This window comes from Ruditapes philippinarum, unplaced genomic scaffold (assembly GCF_026571515.1).
Source record: "Ruditapes philippinarum isolate M1 unplaced genomic scaffold, ASM2657151v2 ctg49_1_1_1_1, whole genome shotgun sequence".
NCBI classification, from domain to species: Eukaryota; Metazoa; Mollusca; class Bivalvia; order Venerida; family Veneridae; genus Ruditapes; species Ruditapes philippinarum.
This window is the reverse complement of record NW_026859511.1, coordinates 1-26,196: the sequence shown is the minus strand read 5'-3', so window position 1 is coordinate 26,196 and position 26,196 is coordinate 1. Positions and strand designations below refer to the sequence as shown.

The 26,196-nt window shown below is 31.3% G+C and overlaps 1 protein-coding gene across 1 annotated transcript; it reads left to right on the top strand.

The window, feature by feature from the left end:
- Positions 1–962: 962 nt before the first annotated feature.
- On the top strand, positions 963–24,015 carry LOC132756764 (uncharacterized; the record flags this gene model as incomplete). The annotated part of the gene is made up of 16 exons (XM_060747902.1): positions 963–1,021; positions 3,980–4,060; positions 5,154–5,200; positions 9,027–9,071; positions 9,424–9,479; positions 9,932–10,226; positions 10,990–11,262; positions 12,176–12,583; positions 12,911–13,177; positions 13,739–14,044; positions 14,576–14,818; positions 17,656–17,778; positions 20,029–20,128; positions 21,291–21,439; positions 23,448–23,606; positions 23,930–24,015. Coding segments are annotated over exons 2-16 (2,619 nt in total), but the record flags the coding sequence as incomplete, so codon positions are not given.
- Between the last annotated feature and the right edge of the window lie 2,181 nt (positions 24,016–26,196).

Here is a 26,196-nt window from a genome sequence, read left to right as displayed (position 1 = left end):
ATGTTTGTCTGTTGCAACAAAGATTCGAAGCAATTTCAAAATAAAAACAAGTAAAAGTGAAATGATTAGTATACATGTACTTTAAATAAATTCAAGACAAAGCCAGAGGTAAAGAAAAATTCTCCGTTGAGCCGAGAATATGTCCATTAAAATATTGGTGCGAATTGCATAATATTCGAATGATTTTGAGGACGAACCGTTTTGTTATTTTGCAAAGCTATCTTACCTTGGCAATTGAAATTCGCTTGCCTATTACTTAACACGAAATATATATATACATAAATGTATATGATATGGTACAGCATTATTCAATATTTACAGTTCTTACCGCCAAACTTCTGTTAATATCATCGAATTATGAGAAGGGTGAGAATAATATCTAAAATAAGTACAAATCTACGTATGGTTTTCATGTACACAAAAACTACCCTGTTTTCATTCATTTATACCTACCCTAGCCACTATTTAAGTTTGGCATTTTTTGACCTTCCTTGATGTAAAGAAAGCAACTCGCCAGACTGCAACAAGAAAAAAGTTTTGAGCAGGTGTATTCTATAAAACTATGTAAATTTCGACCTAAATAATGTAAACGTCAAAATAAAAAAAAAATATTGTTTTTTTGTTTAGTCTTGCAAACAGAAAGTAGATTATGTAGGTGTTAATTTGAACTTTGATCGAATCGCCTTTATATTCATTTTACTTTTGTACTGCAAGTGAGCACAGGAACTTGAAAATTCTATCAAATAACCAATATTAATGATAATATCCAAATATACCCCCTATATACTATAAATAAACATTATAGTATATAGGGGGTATATTTGGATATTATCATTAATATTGATAGAATTTCAAGTTCCCGTGAAGTGAGACAATCGGATAAGTATTTTGGTAATTCAAAATATCAATCTTTCTTGTACCTATAAGAGAGGTAGTCTGTTTATAAAGAAATGGATAATCTGGGGGATTTCCCACGTATTTTCCAACATGACACCCGCACAGGATTGAGAAACTGCTTAAGGTCAGTTAATTTATTAATTAAAGAAAAGTCTCTGTTATTAGAGTTTATGTTATTTTTTGTGTAAATCTCTTATTAATCACGTTTCAATTAGTACAGCTTAATGCATAGCATTTTTGATTATTGTAATTAAAATCGTAAGATCGATGAGCTCCAGACATTACGCGACTGACCTATTTTACCTGTTCTACTTCTTTCACGCGCACATAAATCATTATGGAAATCGTTTTGATATCATAATACCTTGAGATATTTTCCGAACAAATGTTGATAGAGTTCTTAGTGATTTAGTATGACAATCTTATATGGTGAATAATAATAATTTGTTTCCATCATCTAATGATGAATTTTATCAAGCTCAAAAAGCATTATCTGGCCAAGCTTTAATGGCTCTTTAATTTTCAAATACCTCTTTTGAAAATGTAAATTTAGATATCAAAGATAATTTTAACAGTTTTGTTGTTTTTCTAATGAATATAGAGAATTTAAGTCACAAATTATCGGAGTTTTTTTCAAGTTCTAATAATTCTGATATAACGAGACACACAAAACGGATATCTTAAAATTAAAATTAATTATTTCTATTTACTTAGATTTTGTGTTACCCTAAATTTAAGATCCATACCCTAATGTCTAAGATAGAGCCAACAAGCATCATCTAACACTTTTATGGTAAAATTGTTATAGTAGTAACTAATAAAGTAACCTTCTACCATGACTAGGTATTCATCATTTAATCCGCAATGCAATCCTGCAAATATCATCAAAGCATATCATCATGCAAAGAAAAAATAATCGTTTATTCTAATGTTTCCGAATTAAATGCAGTAAGATAAAAAATAGCATCTACTGTAGAACGCCCATTTTGCTTACCAAATTGATAATCAGATTATTTATTATTCTATTATTATGTTCAGTGATTATATTAGCAGTAAAAAACAATTAATGTCTTAAAATCACATCAAACACTACTTAAATGATGTTAAGAGAAAAATTACAACCGTTACAGTTTTTTATATCTAGATCGAAGGGACTACTAAATACTATCCATGTCAATTTCTTTCAATTTGGATACTATTTTGTATAAATGATATGTAATGCGATTTGATTGGAAGAGTACTTATAAGGTATATACATTCATTCAGGTATGCAGATTAACTGCATATTACAAATGAAGCAATAATTAGATTGCAAAGACTAATATTTTACAAATTTATTTCATAAATTTATTGTAATTACATCATAACATTTCAACAACACAACAACAAATCAAATATTAAAAGGTCTGTTATAGAAGTTTACTCCTGTTGAAAATATTAATGATGATACGTACTAAGTCAGAGATGATTATGGATAATTATCGAGGATGTTTCGATTAGAAATAAATCTCCATGTTATTCAATTTATCAAAACAAATAGTAATTTAAGATAATGAAATAATATATGATATGTTTAAAGACGATGATTACACAAGTGTGTATGTTAAAATAAGTTTTCTTTTCTGTTAATTTTGTAAAATAATGTTTAGCTCGACTATTCGATAAGAATAAGTAGAGCTATTGCAGTCACCCGAGCGTCGGCGTCTGCGTCGGCGTAACCACTTATGTTAAAGTTTTTGTAATAGTTCAAATATTTTCAAAGTCCATTGACATATGGCTTTGAAACTTTGTACACTTGTTCACTGTCATGACCCCAACCTGTAGACAGGAGGAGGTAACTCTATCAAGCATTTTGACAGAATTATGCCCCTTTTTCGACTTAGAATTTATGTTAAAGTTTTTGTAATACCTCAAATATTTTCCAAGTCCATTGACATATGGCTTTGAAACTTTGCACACTTGTTCACCATCATGACCCCAACCTGTAGACAGGAGGAGGTAACTCTATCAAGGATTTTGACAGAATTATGCCCCTTTTTCGACTTAGAATTTATGTTAAAGTTTTTGTAATACCTTAAATATTTTTCAAGTCCATTGACATATGGCTTTGAAACTTTGCACACTTGTTCACCATCATGACCCCAACTTGTACACAGGAGGAGGTAACTCTATCAAGCATTTTGACAGAATTATGCCCCTTTTTCGACTTAGAATTTATGTTAAAGTTTTTGTAATACCTCAAATATTTTCAAAGTTCATTGACATATGGCTTTGAAACTTTGCACACTTGTTCACCATCATTACCCCATCCTGTAAACAGGAGGAGGTAACTGTATCAAGCATTTTTTTTACTTTTTTACTATCAAGCACTAAGAATGGTCGAGCGTTGCTGTCCTACCGACAGCTCTTGTTTTATACCTTATGAATGGCAGTTTTGGAAACAATACGTTCTTTAGTGCTCTTTTAATCCACACTCTTGAATTATGTCATAGTCATTCGATTCCGTCAGATAATAAAAAGAAATTTGGAAGCTCATCTCGGTGTTTTGGCAAACTTCTTTGCTTCTAATATAAGAATAGTACTATACGTAATTACTATTATTGGTTCATATCATAAAGTTAAAATATAACATTATGAAAGATTTTATGCTGTTTCTACATATGGACAACGCTTTTGATAAACATAATACTTAACAGGTCTTTAGAAATTACTATAAATGTAAACTTCTCGATGAATGTGTGAATATTTTATAACGAGCAGCAGCTTACCTTTTATATAAGCCCATAATGTAATCACATTTGCCGTTCTTTTGCCAATCATTTTGTGTAGTGAGTTATTAATATACCATAAAACAATGTGCACTTTACAAGGATATTTTTCTTTGTCTTCATCACATAATATAGATAATTTACTATCTTTATATTCCACCTTGATTACAAACATTTCGTCTTTAAAAGTTAAATTGATAAAAACATTTCCGTTAACCCAACTTTTCTAAAGGAGCCCATAAGGCATTTAGTATTGTTGAGAGTTATTTGGTCTCTTTCACGCACTTACAGCAACTATATCTTTACATCTTCAGTACACAGTGACAAGAACAAATGTATTCTAGTCTATACGAGATGACTGAGCCAGTGGTAGGGAAGCGGAAATCAAAGGACAGGTACATTTTATGCATATACATTATTGATAAAGATATGCTGTGTTTTGTTGAGTACATTAACGAGGAATATTGTTAATAATGTTAAGTCCAAAATATTACTGAAATGCAACCAAGTGCATTCCCGAAATCATTATTATATGTATTTAGTGTCTAAATAATGATTCAATTGATAACAAATATGGTATTTTCAGAGTCTAATAAAATCAGAACTACACGGTAAAAGTATTTTTCTATTTCAGAAGATCAAACTAAATACTTTCGAAAAAATTAAGGCAAACTGAAAAGCCCTTCGATTGAGTGGATTTTACAAATATTTTGAATGAGACTCTTTAGGCAGGAGCATGTTCAAACAATTGTTAAAAATGGATGGGTTAGAATAACATTTATATACATATTCAAGATATTTTGATGAAAAATAATGATTCTGCTTGTATGGTTTGTTAGCTGAATGTTTGTTATATGTTTCTTAACAATAATCAATAGGAAATGTCTAGCATTTCCTTTTTTCTAATGTCAAAGTTTAAGTTAAAAAGTGTCCATAACTCATAAACCATACGATAAATTCCGTTTAAACTTTGCATACAGGTGTCTGTTAAGGTATTAAAGTGACATATGCCGTTCATTTTTCAGTTTCTTATAGTGCCCATCAGGGTGGTTATACCTTAAAGATAACAGTATCGATGTTCTTTTGATAAGAAGTAAATTGAACCTATTTGAACGAATGATGTATTTATAAAAATCTGGACAAAAGTTGATTCCTCGGAAGCATTAATCATAACAAAATTACATGAAAATTACGAGTTTGTACATGAGGGATTATGAAAAGGTGCAACATCCCTGACGCCCCTAGCACCGACTTGAGCGGTACTCAATTTACAACAAAGGTGTTAAAAGCAATGGTCCCGAAGGACCAGAAATATTACAACACTGAATTGCAAGGCAAATTATTATATAACAAAACAAAGATTTAATTTTTTTTTCAGTATTTCATATAATGATATGTTTTACTAGATATTTGAAAGAATATTTTAAGTAATGAGTAGAGCAATGAAATTGACAATTTTGGTAATAAATTATGTTGTCTATTATACAGCCAAGAGTTTGACCAACCACCAAACAAGAAACAAGACAGTTTTAGCGGTAAGTCTCTTTCAACATCATACTAAGTGTAACAAATAAATGGTAAAAACAAATAATCTATTAACAGTAAACATTTGATAAGAAAGTTATATGTGTTAAACACACGGTCTTCTCTAAACCACATTTTGTTTTCCCCACGTACGAATAGAAAACATTTTTTTTGAAGTTATGGACTTTTCTAGATCACAATTGTTTTTATTTCTGTGTCGATTTGCTCTGCAAGCTGTTCAGTTTGATATTTTATTGGACAAAATATTGCTATTCCTCATATAAATGTTTAGAAATTTGTCAGCAATTTTTTATCAAGCAACATTTTAATAGAACACCCAAATGAAATTTATATACATGTATTTTTAGCTCACCTGACCACGAAGTGGTCAATGTGGGTTATGTCCGGCGTCGTGCATCGTCAACAATTGGGTTGTTAACAGTCTAGCAGTCACAGTTTTGATTGGATCAGCATCAAACTTTGTCCGAATGTTTATCTCAATGAAATACAGATCGAATTCGAAGATGGGTCGTCTCGGGTCAAAAACTAGGTCACTCTAGTGGCTGCAGGTTTGATCCAAGTATTCTGAAAAATTGTCAGGAAGGTTGTTTTGATGAATTCTAAATCAAGTTTGAAGATTGGTCATCTCCGGTCAAAAGCTAGGTCAGAGGAGCTAAAAATAGAAAAAGCTTGTTATCAGTCTAGTGGCTGCAGTTTTGATCCAACTATTCTGGAAATTTGTCAGGAAGATTGTTTTGATGTTTTCTAGGTAAATTTCGAATATGGGTCATCTTTGGTCAAAAACTAGGTCACAGGAGCTAAAAATAGAAAAAAAGCTTGTTAACACTCTAGTGGCTGCAGTTTTGATCCAAATATTCTGGAAACTTGTCAGGAAGATTATTTTGATGTTTTCTAAATAAAGTTCGAATATAAGTCATCTCCGGTCAAAAACTAGGTCACAGGGGCTAAAAATAGCAAAAGCTTGCCAACACTTAAGTGGCTGCAATTTTGATCCAAATATTCTGGAACACTGTCAGGAAGGTTGTCTTGATGATTTCAAGGTCAGGTTAAAAGATGGATAATCTCTATTCAAAAACAATGTCACAGCGGCTAAAAAAAGAAAAGTTTTTTAACACTCTAGTGACTGCAGCTTTAATCCAAATTTCCTGGAAATTTGATTGTTTTGATAATTTCTATGTCAATTTCGAATATGGGTAATCTCCGGTCAAAAACTAGGTCACAGGAGCTAAAAATAGAAAAATCTTGTTATCAGTCTTGTGGCTGCAGTTTTGATTTAAATGTTCTTGAAACTTGTCAGGAAAATTGCTTTGATAATATCTAGGTCGAGTTCAAATATGGGCCATGTCCGGTCAAATACTATGTCACTAGAGCTAAAAAAGGAAAAATGTTTTTAACACTCTAGTGGCTGCAATTTTGATCCAAATATTCGGAAAATTTGTCAGGAAGGTTATTTTGATGATTTCTAGATCAAGTTTGAATATGGGTCATCTCTTGTCAAAAACTAGGTTATACGAGCTAAAAATGAAAAAATCTTGCTAACACTTGAGTGGCTGCAGTTTTAATCTTAATATTCTGGAAATTTGTCAGGAAGGTTGTTTTCATGATTTCAAGTCATATTTGAATATGGGTCATCTCCGGTCAAAAAATAGGTCACAGAAGCTACAAGTAGAAAAAAGCTTGTTTATACTCTAGTGGCTGCAGTTTTGATCCAAATGTAAGAAGGTTATTTTGATGATTTCAAGGTTAAGTTCGAATTAGTTTGACTTACGTATTGCTTATTACAACCTTTACATGTAATAAGGTAAATTACATTACGCGTAGTACAGTTAACATCATTGTGTTAATCAAAAGAACGACCTGTAATGCTGCTACCAACAATTCTATTTTTACAATGTGAACATCTAGTTCGGAAACATTGGCTAGATAAAAAATGTGCAATCAAGTAAAGCACTTCTCATAAGATAATCTCGAATATTTTTAGGACGTCTATAAGCTAAAATAGGTTTGAACTTGGTATGTATATTTTTAACACTTTCCTTATAAGACAAAAATAATAGATCCCAATATTTATTTAAGATTTTAGGCAGAGATGTATTAAAACATACAGTAAAAGGTATTATTGAACTAGTACTTTTAACGACAGGACTAAGAGCTTCATTTTGGGACATGCCTTCAATTTTAGAAAACGCTTTCTCAATAATAGATTTAGGATAATTTCTATCATTAAAATATCTATTTTTTTCATCTTTCATACGAAATATATTTTTCCTTCAAATATTTTGAATTACATATAATGTCGTAGTTAATTCAACTAATGCACGAATTTATTTTTATAAAGGTTTACTATAAAATAATCATATTTGTCTTTTTACATGTTGCTCTTTTCTGATATATATTGCACAGATTCTGCGTTACTGTTGTACAATTCCTCTGTTGTTTTTACATTCTTGCGTTACGAAATTAAACACTATGTAAAAGCTTCTGGAGGGACTTGTGTGATTTAATAAATACACTCTAATTGGTTAATTAAACTTGAATTTTAAGCTGCGATCATCCTAAAAGAGATACTACAAATCTTAATGGTGGAAAGGGATAGTCAGGCGTAAATAAACTAAGAAACGGGAGTAGATCAAAACATTGAAATGGAGACAATAAAATTAATGGCAGTTAATATATAGTTGTGTTTTCTAAAGATTCATATATTCATTGGTTCCAAACAAGAATTATTCATAGAACTTTAGCTACAAACTCAATGTTGTTTAAAATGAAAATTGTTGACAATAAAATGTGTACATTTTGTAAATGCTGTAAAGAAACACTTTTACATTTATTTTGGGAATGTCAGAAAATTCAAAGCCTATTTCAATACCTTAGAGAAAACTTACATAATTTTGATTATGTTTTATGTTGTAAATCATTCATATTAGTTACAGAAACTTAAGATTTTAAATATGACATATTGTTTCTAGAATTGAAAAGATATATTTATTTATTTGTCTAAGAGAAAACACTTTTTACCTACATGTATTGGTTTTAAAAATAGTTTGAAATTAGCATGGAAAATCTATAGAAATACAAATTTGACAGATGATGAAAATAATAGATGGTCAATTATAAGATCCTTAATTGTATAAACTACACTTAATATGTGAAAAAGAACTTTACCTCGTAACAAATTATTTAATTGTTTGATAATAAGTAGTATTTTTTTATTGGTAAAACATTATTGGAAAATAGATGGGTTTATTGTATTTATGTATATAAATTATGTTTATATTTATATACAAAGTATATACAGTAGATGTATTTGACAATATTTACATTAATATAATTATTTTGCAATATATATATATTGTATATTAACAATGTAAGGTATGATGGAGGATGACCCCCGACCCCCTCATAGCTATTACGGGGTAAATAAACGGGGTTACCCAGATGGGGCCTCAAAAAAACAAAACAAAATAAAACAACATTGAAATGGAGACAAAACTTACCGTACAAGACAAATCGCATAGTCTAGTTTACATATCGTCACTAAATATAACATAAAACCATTTAAAACGATGTCAGGCTTAGAGGCTATTTCTCAACTCACTCCACAGTTTCTTTTAAGTATATGAAAAACAAAGACACTCCGGATATGTTATCCGGTATTCGAATTTTTTACCTATAAACTTGTTTAGCAAGACAATGATATATCTTAACTATATACTTACTATGCTTAAAAATAATATTTTTTACAACAATAATATCAACAATTAATATCATATTACTGTCATAAACTTAAATGAAGGCAAGATAATTTTGTTACAGGTGATGAGGCATACTGTTCATTTTCATATCAGTCATTAAGAGGGGGTAAGTAGTTTTGTCTTTATATTTTTGTTGTATGTTTTGCTATAGTTATGAACACGTTTTCCTTCTTATTTTAAAGACTCATTAATTCTCTAAAAGGCGTGGAAATAAATAGGTATTTCAATAAACATAGTTTGCAAGTTTTTTTTATTCATGTGTTAAGTTGTTTTGTAAAAATACATGGGACTATAAATGTCAATAATTATAGTACTCATTTAATGCATGTTGTTTAAACATAACCTGGTTGATATGTATGGACGTTTTGGCATTAATTTTTGTGACTATTTACTCGTAGAGTAAGACAAAATGCATGTACTTATGTACAGTTTTTGTAATCATTGAATTATTATTATAGATGAAACTGATATGTCATCAAACGAGGATATTCTCGAGATTGAGGAAGAACCGAAGGTACAATTTTCGTTATACCTGATTTTGTTGAACATAAGGTTTTGCACTTGTCATCTGTAAGACGATTGAGCAATTCGAAGTTTATTACATTTTAGCGTCTATAAAGTCAAAAGAGATTGCATTTCAATAAGAAATTGTACAAAAAAAACAAAGAAAACCGTATCAGTCCCTCTTCCTTGAACATTTATGTATTGATACGTAGTGCGATTATCAATAACCAATATGTTCAGTTAATGAGCAAACTTATTTCTTACAAGAAATTACCTAAATAACACAGTGTCAATCTATAAAATTGATACAGGAATGCAAATAAAAGTTAACATGCTTGAGATGGAATGTTTCAATCAATACAAGATTCATGGCATGAAACATAAATAATCAAAGTGTATGACATGAATAATTGAAATAATTGCGATGGAAAAACATTCTTATGTCTGCCCTACAAATTTCAGCTTATTACTGCAGAAATGCTACAAATCAATTACAAATACCTAAAAAGTGAGATGGAATCTCGGGAATTGATTGATATCTTGCACCAGTATGAGGTTTTTACAGATGAATTTTTAGAAAACTGCAAGACAACACCAAGTAGAATGCGCCGCAACGATTTGCTGATCAAAGAAATTTACTATATTGCCATAAATAAAGATAGCGAAGTACTTCACCAATTTACTACTTCTCTTATTCAAACAGAGCAGAGCTATTTAATTGACCATTTAAAGAATCACTCCTCTTCTGTATATTCAGGTTTGTTTACTTAGATCTTCTTTTTATTTCAAAGCATAAGTATTTTTATAGCAAACTAAGCCAACTTATTGCATGTATATATTATTTGAATCTTGTTACTTACGATAGTTTTTAGAAAAGGGGAATGTATAGTTGAAAGATAGTTCCAAAGTCATCAAAATAGCTTCGAAAACATACCTTCAGTAATGAATTAAGTTAATTTTTGTTAGGTTTCAGGAGAATAACCTTGTCATTCATTGAAAGGTTTTAAAGTTATAACTAACCCATAATTGTTTTGTAGTATTCTTGCTGTTGCCTGTTCAAAAGCAGTGTATTTTAATGTTTTATCTGTCTCATTTTTCTTTAAAGTGCTCTACTCTGTCCTTCTATTACTGTTGTTTGCCCTTCTAGGCTTCCTGCCGGTGGTCATGTGTTACTTTTTGTTAGGGGATGCTTTTACTCAATATGATATAAATTTGGTTAACTGTGCTCTCTACTTATTTTCACTCCTACTTTTTCGACTTTTCATTAATATTGTCATTGTATTTTAAAGTACTTCGTTTGTTTTTGTTTTTGTTTTTTTTTTGCCTTTGCAAAACTGGTTGTCTAAAGCTATTTTTATGTGAAACAAAATAGTCGCCCAAGAATTTGTTATATGTTTATGACTTCACTGCTGTACAACTAAATTGTATTCTCTTGGAAACAGTTTATTTTTTAGTCTATTAACTTATTCTACCCCATAAAATATTTTATTACAGTTATGAATAGAAGTTTTCTCTTTCAGAGGAAAAATATAGTGCATCGAAATCAAATCAGTTCTTACGAAAACTAAACGAAGATGACACTATTGAACCCAGAGATTTTATAGATGATCTGATTGAGAATAAATCTATGTCATTTCGTGACCACGAAGATGTGACAAGGTTGGATCTTAGAAAGAAGAGGGTTAAATTTGTAAGGAAATTGGTAAAGTCATCCAAACGAAAATCTGCGAAAATCATAAAAACCGTAGAAAAAGCGTATCCTAAACTTTTCAGAGACGTGGAGAATAATGATGGTAAGCTTAACCTGTGGAATTACATTTAAAACAACACAACATAATACATGTTAACAGATATAAATTAATCTGTATCAGAGCTCATTTAATGCCGGACACTTTTAGGGAGGTATAGGAAAATTATAACATTTAGAATTTCTAATATTTTTATCCACCGCCGATAAAATAGAAAAAGGAGATGCAATCTTACCGTCTGCCCGCCCGGACCCATATCTTAAAATTTTGTGTTTGTTAAATATGTTTTGAAATTCGGAGCTCACAAAATATCAATATGCACCAATTGTTTTTTTAGTTATGGACATTTGTTAGTTATAAAAGACGTTTGCTTTACAAAAGCATCCACTAAAGATCAACATTTTTAAATTGGTTGATTGAAAAGTAATGATATTCAGCAAAACGTTATATCATAATACGAAAAAGATGCTCATCTAATACTATAACACTTTGATAATGCATTATTGTGTTATGGCCCCTCACTATTTTATATCAGACTTTTGTTTAATCTGTACATAAGTACGTATTTGGAAAAGGAAATTATTTGCATTGAATTTAAATTTGAGCTATAGACATGTATATATTTGTAGACAAAATTAATTAGTGTCAAAATCTTACTATTGAAACTATTTTTATTGTTTTTAAACAAAATTAACACTAAATAAATGTATACATTGAATATAACATCTGAAATGGTATTATTACTCACGAAAACGAACAATATCGCCGGATCATTAATTTGTCTATAAAAAATATTTTCCACAATTGGCTATGCCATATTTAATTAGAGTTAATATGTATGTAATTGTATTTTTATGCACCTGCTGTTTACAATTATTTATCATTGAAATAGGCTTTTGCGTTGCATGTTGATAAATTGCGTTATGCAAATTGTTTTACCTTTACCTATATTTTGCAGAAAGATCTATTGTACAGCAGACAGGTGGAGCAGCTGTAAACATTAAATTGAACCTGAAGTGTAATGGAATGGAACAAGAGTTGCGCGCAATTGAGAATAGATCAGTTCAAAATTTCAAAAGGAAAGGACATAAAAATGACGTTATCATGAATGATTTGGTGGAGGAGTGTAGAAGCTTGTTTGAAGGGCTTAAAATTTCTTCTATTGTCATCCAGTTATTGACTCGAGATGAAAATTCTCTTGGCAAAATCGTTAGCTTGGTTCAGCAGGGAAAGGCAGTTGATTGGTTACTCTCCATTTTAGAAGAAAAGGATAAACGTCGTCTAATTCTTCTAGGTGTCACCAAATTGCAAGTATTGGTAACTGTAAATACTGAAGGCAACTTGGGCAATCTTTTATTGGGACAAGGTAAACACGTTGTTTTGTTTTGGAGATTAACGTTTTTTTCAGAAACTGTAGTATTATAAAGATCCTTTCATATTCAAATTTCGTACTAAAGAAATAGCAATGATTTAATGACTAGTGTAAAACTGCTTACTTTCTTTCTATGGTTGAGAGGAGGTTAACCAATGTATTCTTTATTAGGCCAGGCGGTATTATTTGCTATAAAAACCTCAATCTATTGAAAAAAGAATTGTTTTAGTTTAAACCTATTGGCTTCAACAAATCAATCCATGAATTATATATATACATATATATGTATATCATGTACTGACACGTTTTCGCTGCTTGTAGATTGCATATGTCAGTTGAATCAACAGAACATTAGGAAAAATAAAGATACAGTCACTGGAATGATAACAGATGTTAGCACGCTATTCGAACAAATGAGCTCGTTTAGTGATTCGCCGCCCCATTTGTTGTCTCGAATAGAAAAAAGCGAAGATAAATGCGCAACTTTACTAGACTGTTTAATCAAAGACGATGTACCACAAGTATGGTACTGTTTACTTGAAGAACATATTAAAAAGGAAGCACATAGTGTTGAAGAACTATTAGTGGGTAGGTTTTAATCATTTTTTTGTGAATTATCAAATAAATTCATATGCTGATAGAAGCAAAAAATATGTAACACTGAATTTGCATTTACATCGGGTTCTGGTTTCAGGCTATTGTTTTAATTGATTTTTTACTAGATCTATAGATCTGTTAGGATCGGAATTAATCATTACAAATCTTGACAAACGATTACATTATAAATTTCCTTACACTCATTTATATTTAAATTTATATTTAAATGAAGTGTATACAAAATCTTTTTTATTTCATTGACTCAAAATGTGGATTGAATATCGAATGACTGTTGTAATCTGATTTTGATCTCTAATGACGATAATTCGGTCTAATTTCTGTCTTGTGTCTCTGTTTCCTTCCGAATATCTGCATATAATCTTACTATTAAATGCTTATAACATAATGTGTGTGTCATTGTATGCTGAATGACATAATATCCTTTATTTATCTTAGATATACCGAAAGAATATGAACGATGTACTTCGAATGCATTCATGTGTTTACATACTTTGATCATTATGTAAAAAACCTTTTATTTCTTTTCATTAGAAACATTGGACAGAAATATAGAATTTGACGGAAACGACATCAAAATACACGAAGAATATCTTAAAAATGAACTGGAACTTCGTACATTTCTTCCAATCATTCGCTCATGGATGAATGAAAAATCTGAAAAAATCCTTTCAAAGATTAACAAGTGTTCATCTCGCAGATCTCGTATGGAACAATTTATGACATTTTTACTATGCGAAGAAGACCTTGGTTGGTTTTGGGAGGAGGTCAAGATAAGGCATCCATATGTCTGGGAAACTATGACAACTTCAAGACGCTCTTCCGAGCAGTCTGAAAAAGGTTCTTTCATATTATTATTTTCAAAATTAAAAAACACATGAACAAATGGACAGGATTTATTGGCTCAATTTAAACCGTAGTTGCCTTTTTAGAACCGTCTTCATTTCATTCAAGCGTTTAATGCTTATCTTAGATTTATGACAAATATGTAGCAGTCATTTTTTGAAAACAAAGTACTTCTAATCCCTTTGAAAAAGATGGCAAGAAGAACAATCGACACTTCATATGGGAAATGAAAGCTATATAAAACAACTATTTATTATACAATATGTTGGTTAAGATATTTTATGTTCATAGGAATGAACATGATCGGTTATAGTTATGAATTATCTTTTGTTGCATTATTTGTAAAGTCAAAAGTGTATATGTTATCTATTGTGTTTGTAACGTTGTTATTCTACTTGAAATGAAACCAAATAGTTACAAATTGATATTTGACATTAATTATAATTTGTTTCAAAATGTTTCATAAATATAATGTGGTGTAAACCTAGTTGATTTTTGTCAGTTAAAATGTTATTTATATTTTAGATGTTTTAGCTATCAAATTGATGAATGATACTGTTGTTGAAGAGATAGACCCAATCAGACTTACAAAATATTTGAGGGATGAAACCATCACTGACCTCGGTTTTAATGACTTTAAAGATATTCAGAGCAGGAAATCAAGAGCACAGTTCATATTAAATCGACTAACAGCAGACACTATAGGCGATTTCATGACTGCATTACGCCAAGGTGGATATGAGCACATCTACAGGCAAATTAAAGCAGGTATGGAAATGTTATATTCTTCATCTGGAAAACTAGCATGTTAACAAATTGCAAAGGAAAATCTACGTTTTTTTCATTATGCAACAATTTTGCATTGCGTACTCGCAGATATTTGTTGAATTTTGTTCTCAAGTCTGTGCTATGTTTATAATATTAAAAACAGCAAACAGAAGAATATTTTTCTTGAGGTTTGTGAATAAGATACTTTTAAATAAAAGTTTTTTTGGTGTGTGTGTTTGATCTCAAAAGGTATTGACTTGAAACTTCACACATATTTTTAATGTCGTAATTGTAGGTCCTTAAATTTTTTTAAAAAGTAGTTTCCTTTGTTAACAATTTCTATTCGTTTCGCACATTATGTATTCATTTGAAACCGAAAACTTTTCATTTAGGTTATGAGTGTGGGTTTTGACCAAAACACAAAACTATAGAACAGATTTAACAGTTTATATCCATTTGTAACATTCATTTTCTTGTCTAACTATCGTAAGCTTAGTATAATCGACGACAATGTCCGTTGTGCGACTATTCTTACAATTTGCAAAACAAATTATTGGGAGTTTGTTTCCTGCTCTTTTCGAAGCGATAAATAATGCTAGGCTTAAATTATATATACAAAAGGATTTTGAAAACGCACGCCTGTATTGTGAGGGGTTATCACGGAAATAAATTTAAAAGGATTCTGTCACAAAGTGAAAGTACGTTTGTAAAATCTTGCATTATATTTTCACGCCGAACCTCATTTTTACTCTATATCCATTGATGTGAGATTGCATCATCTTTTGTTCAATTTAGAGTTTTCGGGTGAAATTATTATTTAGAGTATTTTTATGGTTTGAATAAATTTCCATGTATCAATTTAAACATTTTGCCGTTTATTTCACAAAAATCCTTTCAGTAATAAGAAAGTTACATTTTTGTTTTATGAACCAAATATATGTATTATGTCTGTATTTGAAGGAAGGGCCTTTATTTTACATAACTATTTTTCCCGCCGTCCCAGCTTTATTTCGTGCAAATCGATTTTTCATGTTTTGCACGATCCGTTTTCCCGCTCAGTACGCAGTAGTTTGCTATATAATGACTAAATTTTAAGTGATATATTGCAATGCACTGGACGTTATACAGGTCACCTATGACGGTGACAGACAAATCATATTTTGTCATAAAATTACAGCTTGTACAAGGTAAATTTTATTTCTAGTGATTTTGTTTCATAAATGTTTGCTATTTCGTAAAATACTATTTTCTATTAGAATTATAGTTATTTGATTCAGGTTTAGTTATTTGGCAGTAATTTATTGTTTTCTAAATTTTCTAAATTTTTGCAGATTAAATTTTAAAAGCTCTTTTTATTCTAGTGTTTCGCTTTTGCAAATTTATACCGAGACATGTTAATTGATGTATGTTTATTGAAGTTTTAATTATATTGTAATTGTATAGGAGCTATGAATATTTTATATATATATATATATCTATTCATAAATAATTTATTATGGTTCTACCGTATTTTTGTAACTTTATGTAAAATGCTGCAGTATCGTAATGATTTGTTTCAATCAATTTAATTTACGTTATCATCTTACTTCATTTCATTTATCATCAGTTTTTGTTATAAGTAAATACAACGTATCTCTAGAGAAGGATCTTCAGTGGCATGATTTTGGAAGACGTTTATTTATTGGTGGTTATTATGTGGCGTATATTTGAATATATTTGCAACGCAGTATTATGCGGATGTGATTGAATTTTTGTTCCACGGAATGTATGGTGTACTATAGTGGACATTTTGTTTATTCAAAGAAGCACGTTATTTTATTGGAAACCGACAAAGGTCGAGTCTTTTCCAAGGGACTTTATTATACCCTTATGTTTGATTATCATGGAACTTACCATGTTTTATACTTTGTAGCTTCTTATTTGAGGACACACCCGAAGATGACACGGGCCCTCCACACGTATGTCCATGGCTAAAGGGTGACGCATGCCCTTGTTCAGGATCCTATCAACTGTGCCAACACTGTAGGAAGTACAGTTACGCTTGATAAGATTTTATACAAGACGCCCGCCATTGTGACGAATTTTGTTCAACAACGCCACCACTTTATTGAAACATCATGACAGAAACTTTACGTTGATAGTGTTTGGAGAAATAGACTGAGATACGTTGATAGTGTTTGTTTACGCAGTGACTTTTCATCTATAATCATTTTTCATTTATAAATATTCATTTCTTGTAAATAAATTTGTATATATTTTCTGTTCTGAGTTGTTGGTTGTTTTAGATAGCAATTGTGGTCGGCCTGGTATCCCATCGTAGTCCCTATTGTGACAGATTCCATCAAATGTTTATCATTTATGTACTTTATAAAAGATTTACTTGGCAATTGAAAATATTTAAAAATTGTTAAAAACTATATTTGCACATGTCTGTTAAAGAAAATGAGTTGTTAATATATTAATGAATTACACTTTTAATAAACAGCACTTTGGCAAAAAATGGATAATTGGACCATCGGATTTAGCGCCCTGAAATGATTCTTGCCCTTCCGTGCGAGTGGACGAGATGGATTTGCAATGTGTTGTAGAGGTTGTGACACAATGTCGTCACTCTTCGCTGGCTTATTTTTGGTATCTCGTTGACGGTGCCAGTGGAATAAATATATCAAATACCAAATGTTTGTTAATTTGAAATGACTAATGATAATACTATTTATGTTCATTCCTTCTCTGTAGGTTTCACAGGAAGTCAGATTGATAAAAAACGGCATTCGGCCGATAAAGAGAATTATATATAATCCATATTGCTTCATATCTTATTACTATGTTATATATAGGATCTCTCGCAAAGCAGTATGTGTGCCCACGCATTCATAGCATAAAACGTCCGAAAAGAAAAATCTACAAAAGTGTGTTTGATTTACCAACGAAACTTTGTTCTGACGAGGTTCCTACATGTTGTAAGTAGTTGCTATTTATCAGCAAGTTTTCAACTACTTTACAATTATCTGTACATGTATTCTAAATTTGAAAAAACGCAACTGAATTACAAAACTAATTCCTCTGTATTTCATTTGAACCATGTAAAGCTGTATTAATCGTTTATTTTATCCAAAGACTCATGTAAATTGATTAAAAAATTTATGCAATTGATAAGATGAAATATTTACATATTAAAACTATCTTTATACATTCTTTAACTAGCTTAAGTGATATCAGTTTTTTGGTGCATCAGGTCTATGATAAGTTAGGCATATTTAACAAATGATGGTAGATTGCAATAATGTGGCATATGCAGAAAACGTTTTTTAGCTTGACTTTTTTTTTTTGAAAAAAAAAAAAGTAGAGGTATTGTTATAGTCAGGTCGGCGTTGCCGTTGCCGTTGCCGTCCGCAAACTTGTACCTGGATCATAACTTTTTTATTTCTTGGTGTATTGTCTTCATACTTGGCCACAACAACCCTTGGGACAAGACCTTTCAGTAGACCACACTAACCTTGACCTTCATCCATAAATGACCTTGACCTTCAAGGTTAAAAGTCCAATTTTTGCTTGTTCATGCTGTTATTGGCTGTAACTTTGTTATTTTTGAATGGATTGTCTTCAAACTTGAACATAATAATCTTTAAGGATATCCCTTAAAAATAACCAGCCAGACCTTGACCTTCACTCATAAATGACCTTGACTTTGAAGGTCAAATTATTGAAATTTTCATTTTTTGGCTTTTATTGGCTGTAACTTTGTTATTTTTGAATGGATTGTCTTGAAACTTGAACATAATAATCTTCAAAGATTACTGTTAAAAATATACCGAAAGACATTGACCTTCACTCATTAATGACATTGTCTTTGAAGGTCAAATTATTGAAATTTTCATTGTTTTGGCGGTAACTGACTGTAACTTTGTTATTATTGAAGGGATCAACTTCATATTATCAGAGAACATTCTTAAGGACCAGACCTTGTTGTTTATCAAACCCAAATTTGCTTGGGCTCTTTAATGACCTTGACATTGAAGGTTAAATTACTGAATTTACTCAGATTTGTGCATTAAATGACCATAATTATATATTTATTGGTGTGTGTGTCTATATATATATATATTTACAACAACAACAACAACAACTAGAATTGCGTCATTGTTTCTGTTTATAGAATTGTGTCATTGTTTCTATTTATAGAATTGGATCATTGTTTCTATTTATAGAATTACGTCATTCTTTCTATTTATAGAAATTGCATCATTCTTTCCAGTTTTAGAAATTGCGTCATTGTTTCTATTTTTAGAAATTGCGTCATTGTTGCTATTTTTAGAAATTGCGTCATTGTTTCTATTTTTAGAAATTGTGTCATTTTTTCTATTTTTAGAAATTGCGTCATTATTTTTATTTATAGAAATTGCGTCATTATTTCTATTTTAAGAAATTGCATCATTTTTGCAATTTTTAGAAATTGTTGCTATTTTTAGAAATTGCGTCATTTTTTCTATTTTTAGAAATTGCATCATTGTTGCTATTTTTATAAATTGCGTCATTTTTTCTATTTTCAGAAATTCTGTCATTTTTTCTATTTTTAGAAATTGCGTCATTGTTGCTATTTTTAGAAATTGCATCATTGTTGCTAATTTTAGAAATTGCGTCATTGTTGCTAATTTTAGAAATTGCGTCATTTTTTCTATTTTTAGAAATTGCGTCATTGTTGCTATTTTTAGAAATTGCATCATTGTTGCTATTTTTAGAAATTGCGTCATTGTTGCTATTTTTAGAAATTGCGTCATGTTGCTATTTTAAGAAATTGCGTCATGTTGCTAATTTAAGAAATTGCGTAATGTTGCTATTTTTAGAAATTTGCTTAATGTTTCTATTCATATATATATACAAAATATATAAACAAAACTTATGTGACAAGACAGACCAACTAAATTTATAAAAAGGAAACATTAAGATATGTTCAAACCTTTCTATGTTTGCGTTTAGAAAAAGTAAAAAGTCGAGCGTTGCCCCCGCCCGGCGGTGGCTCTTGTTGAACAGTGTGATGCAGACCCTTTTCTCTCTCTTGATTTCTTGAATGTGTAGTGGTTGTAATGCGGAAATGCAGAAATAACAATTATTACATTTTAAAATGAATTGATTATAACATAATATGATTGTAAATTGTGGTGATCTACAGAATTGACTTGTTTTACTTTCATATAAACGTGTTTTATCAGGGGTAAATTCAAACAAAGCTGGCGAATCAACTCTCCCTACATTTTCAACTCACTCCACAGGATATGAATATGCGAGTGCTCAAACCTCTGGAATAAAAAGGTATATAACATGACTTTATACACGATTAGTGAATGAAATTATGGCATTTAATACCCTTGAAGATTTCTGCATAAAAATGGGTTTCAAGTATCCTCAAATCTTTGATATGGTAGGTTTAAAAGCTTATTCACTTTTCCCCAGCAGTTGTCAAGTGCTATGTCAAGTACTGTGTGGCAGCCGTAAAATGTTGCCCCGTACTTCACTTCAGTTTGATTATATCTTTCTGGTCATTCGGGACTTTTAAGTGTTGAGAATTGAGTATAGCTCAAGTCGGTGCTACGGGATGTGAGGGATGTTGGACTTTTTCATTATCCCTCATGTACAGATTCAATCAAACAGAGTCTGCAATTCTCATTTAATCTTGCTGTTTAAATGCTACCGATGGATCACGCTTTTCCAGATATTTATACATTACAACAGCAGGTATCAAGTGCTGGGTGGCAGCGTAAAAAGTTGCCTCGTCCTTCACTTCATCGTTGTTATATTTTTCTTGTCCTTCGGGATCATTGAATCTAGCACGAACTGATTACCACTCAAGCTGGTGCTAGGGGGCTTGAGGATTTTTGCACTGTGTTTACAATTCCTTATGTACAGACTCAATCAAACCGAGTCTGCAATTTGCATGTATTTTTATGCTTCCGGTGGACCACCTTTTTCAACCTTATAGTAAATGTCCTTTGCTAAGCTTAAATAACTAAATATGCATACTTGACAATATTTATGGTACTGCAAACGATCACAAATTGTTCAAACTTAAACTGTCATGTATAATAAGTAATGCTGATTTAATTTGATTCAAGATCAAAAAGGCTTTTATAACATGTTTATGTAATAGTTGTGACACAGCTTCTATCGGTTCTAGATTTTTTTTTTTAGATCGAAACACATTTTACTCAATTGAAATCTCAAGCCTTATACTTGCTTGAAAATCATTAACATTTTCCTTATTTTCATAACTGAAAAAGTCACTGGCTTGGTTTTATTTTCATAAAGTGTTGTTAAAATGAAGTGTTAAATAAGAATTTAATGCAAATGTAGAGATTTGAATATGGTCAATACAGTTATGTAGATTTGATAGAAGTTAAGATTACAACAAAAGTTAAACAAAAATTTGTTTTTATTTATGCCTTCAAGTTTATCATCACGTCAACTTTATTTTTAGTCCGGCAAGTGTAGGGTCTCTTAAAGATTCTGAAAGTGGATTTATCTCTGGATCGGACGACTTTACTTGTGAGATTGCTAACACACATGACTTCGATGACGAGGGAATATCGTCATGTTCCCCAGTGTCACCCACATCATTAAGTCCAGGTGATGCTATAAATTCTCTAACAATTTCTGTAGTTTGAAATTTAAATGGTTAATAAACTTTTGTAGTTAATAAATCGATAAAAGCAAAAAGCTATATCTGCCTTTCTTGTCTTATATTTGCTAATTATAAACAAGTTTAGAACTGTTACATGTCTAACAATTTTATTGTATAGCTGAGAAATATTGTCAACATTGTATAACAAAATCGGTTTGTCACGGCTCGTAAGAAATTTTATGTGGCGGGTATTGAAAATTGGGAGATTTTCTATATCTTTTCTTAGGCATGTAGTACCTAGGTCATATTGATGTGTACGTTTTAGCATGTTCGGAAATGTTCTGTGATTCTTTTATCCTGAGGAGTGAATTAAAAGTTACGTTTTAGTAAACGTTAAGGTCATTGCCACGAAAACATGTTTTCCAACAAAGTAGCTTAGATTGTTCGAGGGCAGCTGCCATTCCAATGACGGATTAACGATCAATTCTCTGAAGATAGAGTAAAAGGAAATACATGTATAACAAGGAGTGTTCAGATTTGAATGAATCTAGAGCGTTATATTGTTCAATATTCAACAAACATGAGGAAATAAAGGGTATCGGGTAGATATACACGTTAGCTTATATATTAAAATCTGTTCACTTTGGCTGTAATGTTTATTGCTCGCTATACATTGGCTACTCTTCGACTAATATTGCAATACAAAAATGGTTGGTTGAAGTTCATGGTATGCCATTGAAAAATACTGTCTTGTATCAAAACTTGATGACTTCTTTGAATACATTGTGAAGACACGTCTATTCTGTTTAGTATATGGATGAAATGAAATGTGTTCTTCATAAATTATTCGTTGGTTAATTAAATTCAAATGTGGGTTAATTTCGAGTGGAATGAACGTCATGTCCTCAGCCTAAAAAGCAACGTCTGTCAAGATTGTTACTTCAGTAAAAGAAATAAATACCAGTGCAAGATACACCCTTAGGCATTATATTAGGAGCAGCTCAAACCATTTTCAAACCTTATTTGAAAAGGAGAGAACTATGTGCTGAATGGATTCCCTATTTGATGACAGATGAGCACAAAAAAGTTGCGTTCAATGCGTTTGGTTGTTGCTTAAACTGTATCCAAATTACAATGCACGGCCTTTTGCAAATAATGTCACTTGAAATAAAACATGGGTTCAAAAGGCGGATATACGTATATTGAAGTAAATGTATGTCATAATCTTTACAGCTGAGGGTCCCACCATTCAGGTTGCTGTTCCTAGAGGCAAATCTGTTAATGCCAATTTTAAAGGCAAAAGTACTTCGAAAACTAAACAAATACTTTCGAAAACGAAGATTCGCAACAGGTTCGGTCAATGTCGGAATTTTGCATGACAACGCGTCATGCATATAATGAACATGAATAGGCACAAGACATATAATATATATAGTGTAAGACTTTCTGGAGCATAACAGTCGTTGTGCTCCGTATCCTCCGTATACATCTTACCTTGCCCCTGGTGACTTCTTTTTGTTTCGAAAGGTTAAAAATATCTTTCAAGTCGAAAAGTTGTTCAGGGCAAGAACCTTGGTTCTGTAATGTTCCAGTGTATTTATAGTATAACTAAAAGACTATGAAAGGGGAAAAATAGAAAAAGTCAGCCAAGCCTATGAAAAATCAAATTTTACGTTCTTAGATGCATTCATTTTTGAACAGTATAATTATACATGTACATGTATACTCTTGCACATGATGTAATACAACAATTAACATTTCTCACCAACGCACAACAAATGTGTTATATCTTAGAACGATTGTTAAGACCAAAAGTATCGAACAGTCTAAAGTTACCATTTATTCATTTTATTATAAACTCGTCAAGTCGAGCTATCATGAACGCTACGGCGTCGTTGTCGTCGCGCAAAACTTTAATGTGTCCCCTTCAAGTGTTTTTTAGCAGACAAGCGTAAACACCGCATGCGGTTCTCTTGTTTACATGATATTTTAATGTATATATTTCACATACAGATTCTAGTACCAAAGCTGTTAAGCCAAGCAGTAGATCACGTGAAACACTTCAAAGGAAAGATTTTAAAAGAATGCTTCAACTGATGGATTCAGACATTTCAGCTTCACGTGAAAGAATTCTGTTTTGTTCACACTTACGTCCAAATAGGTTTAGACTAGGTATGTATTTTTGTTCAGTATCTTTATGCTTCCATTTATGAAATGGGAACATACAGTTATGGCCTTGGTTTAACGTCCGTCCCTTCGCACATATGTAGGTCACCTATTCTTTGTCCAACAAATAACTAAAGAACAGTTTGGCCTGCTGACATAAGTTTTGGTTTGGAATTTAGACATTTGTAGTAGATTTGAAGTCTAAATGTCAACAATAAAGGTCACCATTGCAACTACCACTAAAAGATTGTCTGACAAATACCTAGAGAACGCTTTGACCTAAAATCCTGATATCAAGTAAGTATGTGTGTTATGCCTTTTGATTTTAGGTCGAAAGGTGACAGCTCAAAGTCACTATGGCCCTGATTACTCATTGATAGAGATAACGAACGTTCACAGTCTCACAGTCCTTCACGTTGGTGTTTGAGTTATGTATGTACAAATGTGATCCCTATTGTTTATCCATACAGGTCAAAGGTCATTGTCTTGGAGTTTAAAACCTTGTTCGACCAATACTGAGAAAATGTTTTGACCTACTGTCTTAAAATTGAGAGAAGGTGTTATTTATAACTAGAGAATGACATATTTATGGCTGATCCTTGGTATGTAATTACTCCTTAAATCTTTACATTTTTATCCAATTACAATAAGGTTTTGCCCTGGCCCTATTTCCCGTTTTACAAATGGTTGTATCCTTGCATTTGTGATAGCTTGTATATTAAGATATATGTGAGGGAAAATAGACTATAATTATCAAGGTATTATGAAACTTAAAAAACAGAATTTCTTCGAGCAAACTTTTCAGTCTGTATTGCATTTCTTTACGGAAATATTTTAGTTTGTCCATTTTTTACATGTTATTTGGTATCTGGAAAACTTGTAAAGCACCTATTGTGTAAAAATCAAATTGAAAATTGTCGTTTTAACACATTTAATTAACCTTGAATATTTAACCAGTATTCATTTAAATACTTTTTATCATTTTGTATGACTATTAATAATTCATATTTTTCTTCCCTATTCTATATCTGAAAAAGAAAAGTATAAGTATTGCATATTAGCACATTTGGGTGTAATTGTTCATAAATATACAATATTGTTTTTCCTCTTTCTTTAGCATTTGTTACATATTTTTCATTCTAATGTGTTAATCAACCAATCCCATAAAATATCACACAACTTTTATTAAATGCAAGGTATTTTGAAGAGATATATTCTAGAGTATGTGTATGTTTTTTACAGACTTTTGACTGTAGTCAATTACAATAATATTAAATTTTTTCATTATTAAAATTGTTGTATTGGTAAGCATTTTATTATGTCTTTTACATGTTTTATATCTGTATGTATGTATGTATGTATGTTTGCGCGTGCATGCGTTTAAGTACTTCCGTAGAGGCACGCACGCCAATTTATACACCAAAATCGTGTTGATACGTTATTTAGTCACAACTGATAGAATTTAAAACAGCTTATGCTTACAGTCCTAACAATTTGTGCTAAAGCTGTGAGACTGTTTAGTTATGATTGCTGTAAGCTCTCCTGACAACGAAGTGGTCAAGGTGAGGTGTAGTGATGGGGCTATGTCCGTCGTCCGTCGTCGTATGTCGTTTTTCGTCAACTATTGGGTTGTTAACAATCTAGCAGTCACAGTTTTGATTGGATCATCATAAAACTTTGTCAGAATGTTTGTTTCAATGAAATACAGATCGAATTCGAAGATTGGTTATCTCGGGTCATAAACGAGGTCACAGGAGCTAACAATAGAAAAAGCGTGTTAACACTCTAGCGGCTGCAGTTTTGATCCAAATATTTTGGAAATCTGTCAGGAATGATGTTTTCATAATTTCTAGGATGAGTTTGAAGATGGGTCATCTCCGGTCAAAAACCAAGTCACAGAAGCTAAAAATAGAAAAACGGTTGTTTACACTCTTGTGGCTGTAATGTTGGTCCAAATATTCTAAAATTTTGTCAGGAAGGTTGTTTTGATAATTTCTAGGTCAAGTTTGAATATTGGTCATCTCCGGTCAAAAACTACGTCACAGAAGCTAAAATTAGAAAACGGCTTGTGAACATTCTAGTGGCTGCAGTTTTGATTCGCATATTTTGGAAATTTGTCAAGAAGGTTGTTTTCATGATTTCTAGGTTAAGTTTGAAGATGGATCATCTCCGGTCAAAAACTAAGTCACAGAAGCTAAAAATAGAAAAATGCTTGTTAACATTCTAATGGCTGCAGTTTTGATTCGCATATTTTGGAAATTTGTCAAGAAGGTTGTTTTCATGATTTCTAGGTTAAGTTTGAAGATTGGTCATCTCCGGTCAAAAACTAAGTCACAGAAGCTAAAAATAGAAAAAAAGCTTGTTAACACTCTAGTGGCTGCAGTTATTGTCCAAATATTCTGGGTTGTCAGGAAAGTTGTTTTGACGATTTCTAGGTCAAGTTGGAAGATGTGTCATCTCTGGTGAAAAACAAGGTCACAGGAGCTAAAAATAGAAAAAATCTTGTTAACACTCTAATGTCTGAAGTTTTGATCCAAATATTCTGGAAATTTGTCAGGAAGGTTGTTTTGATGATTTCTAGGTCAAGTTTGAAGAT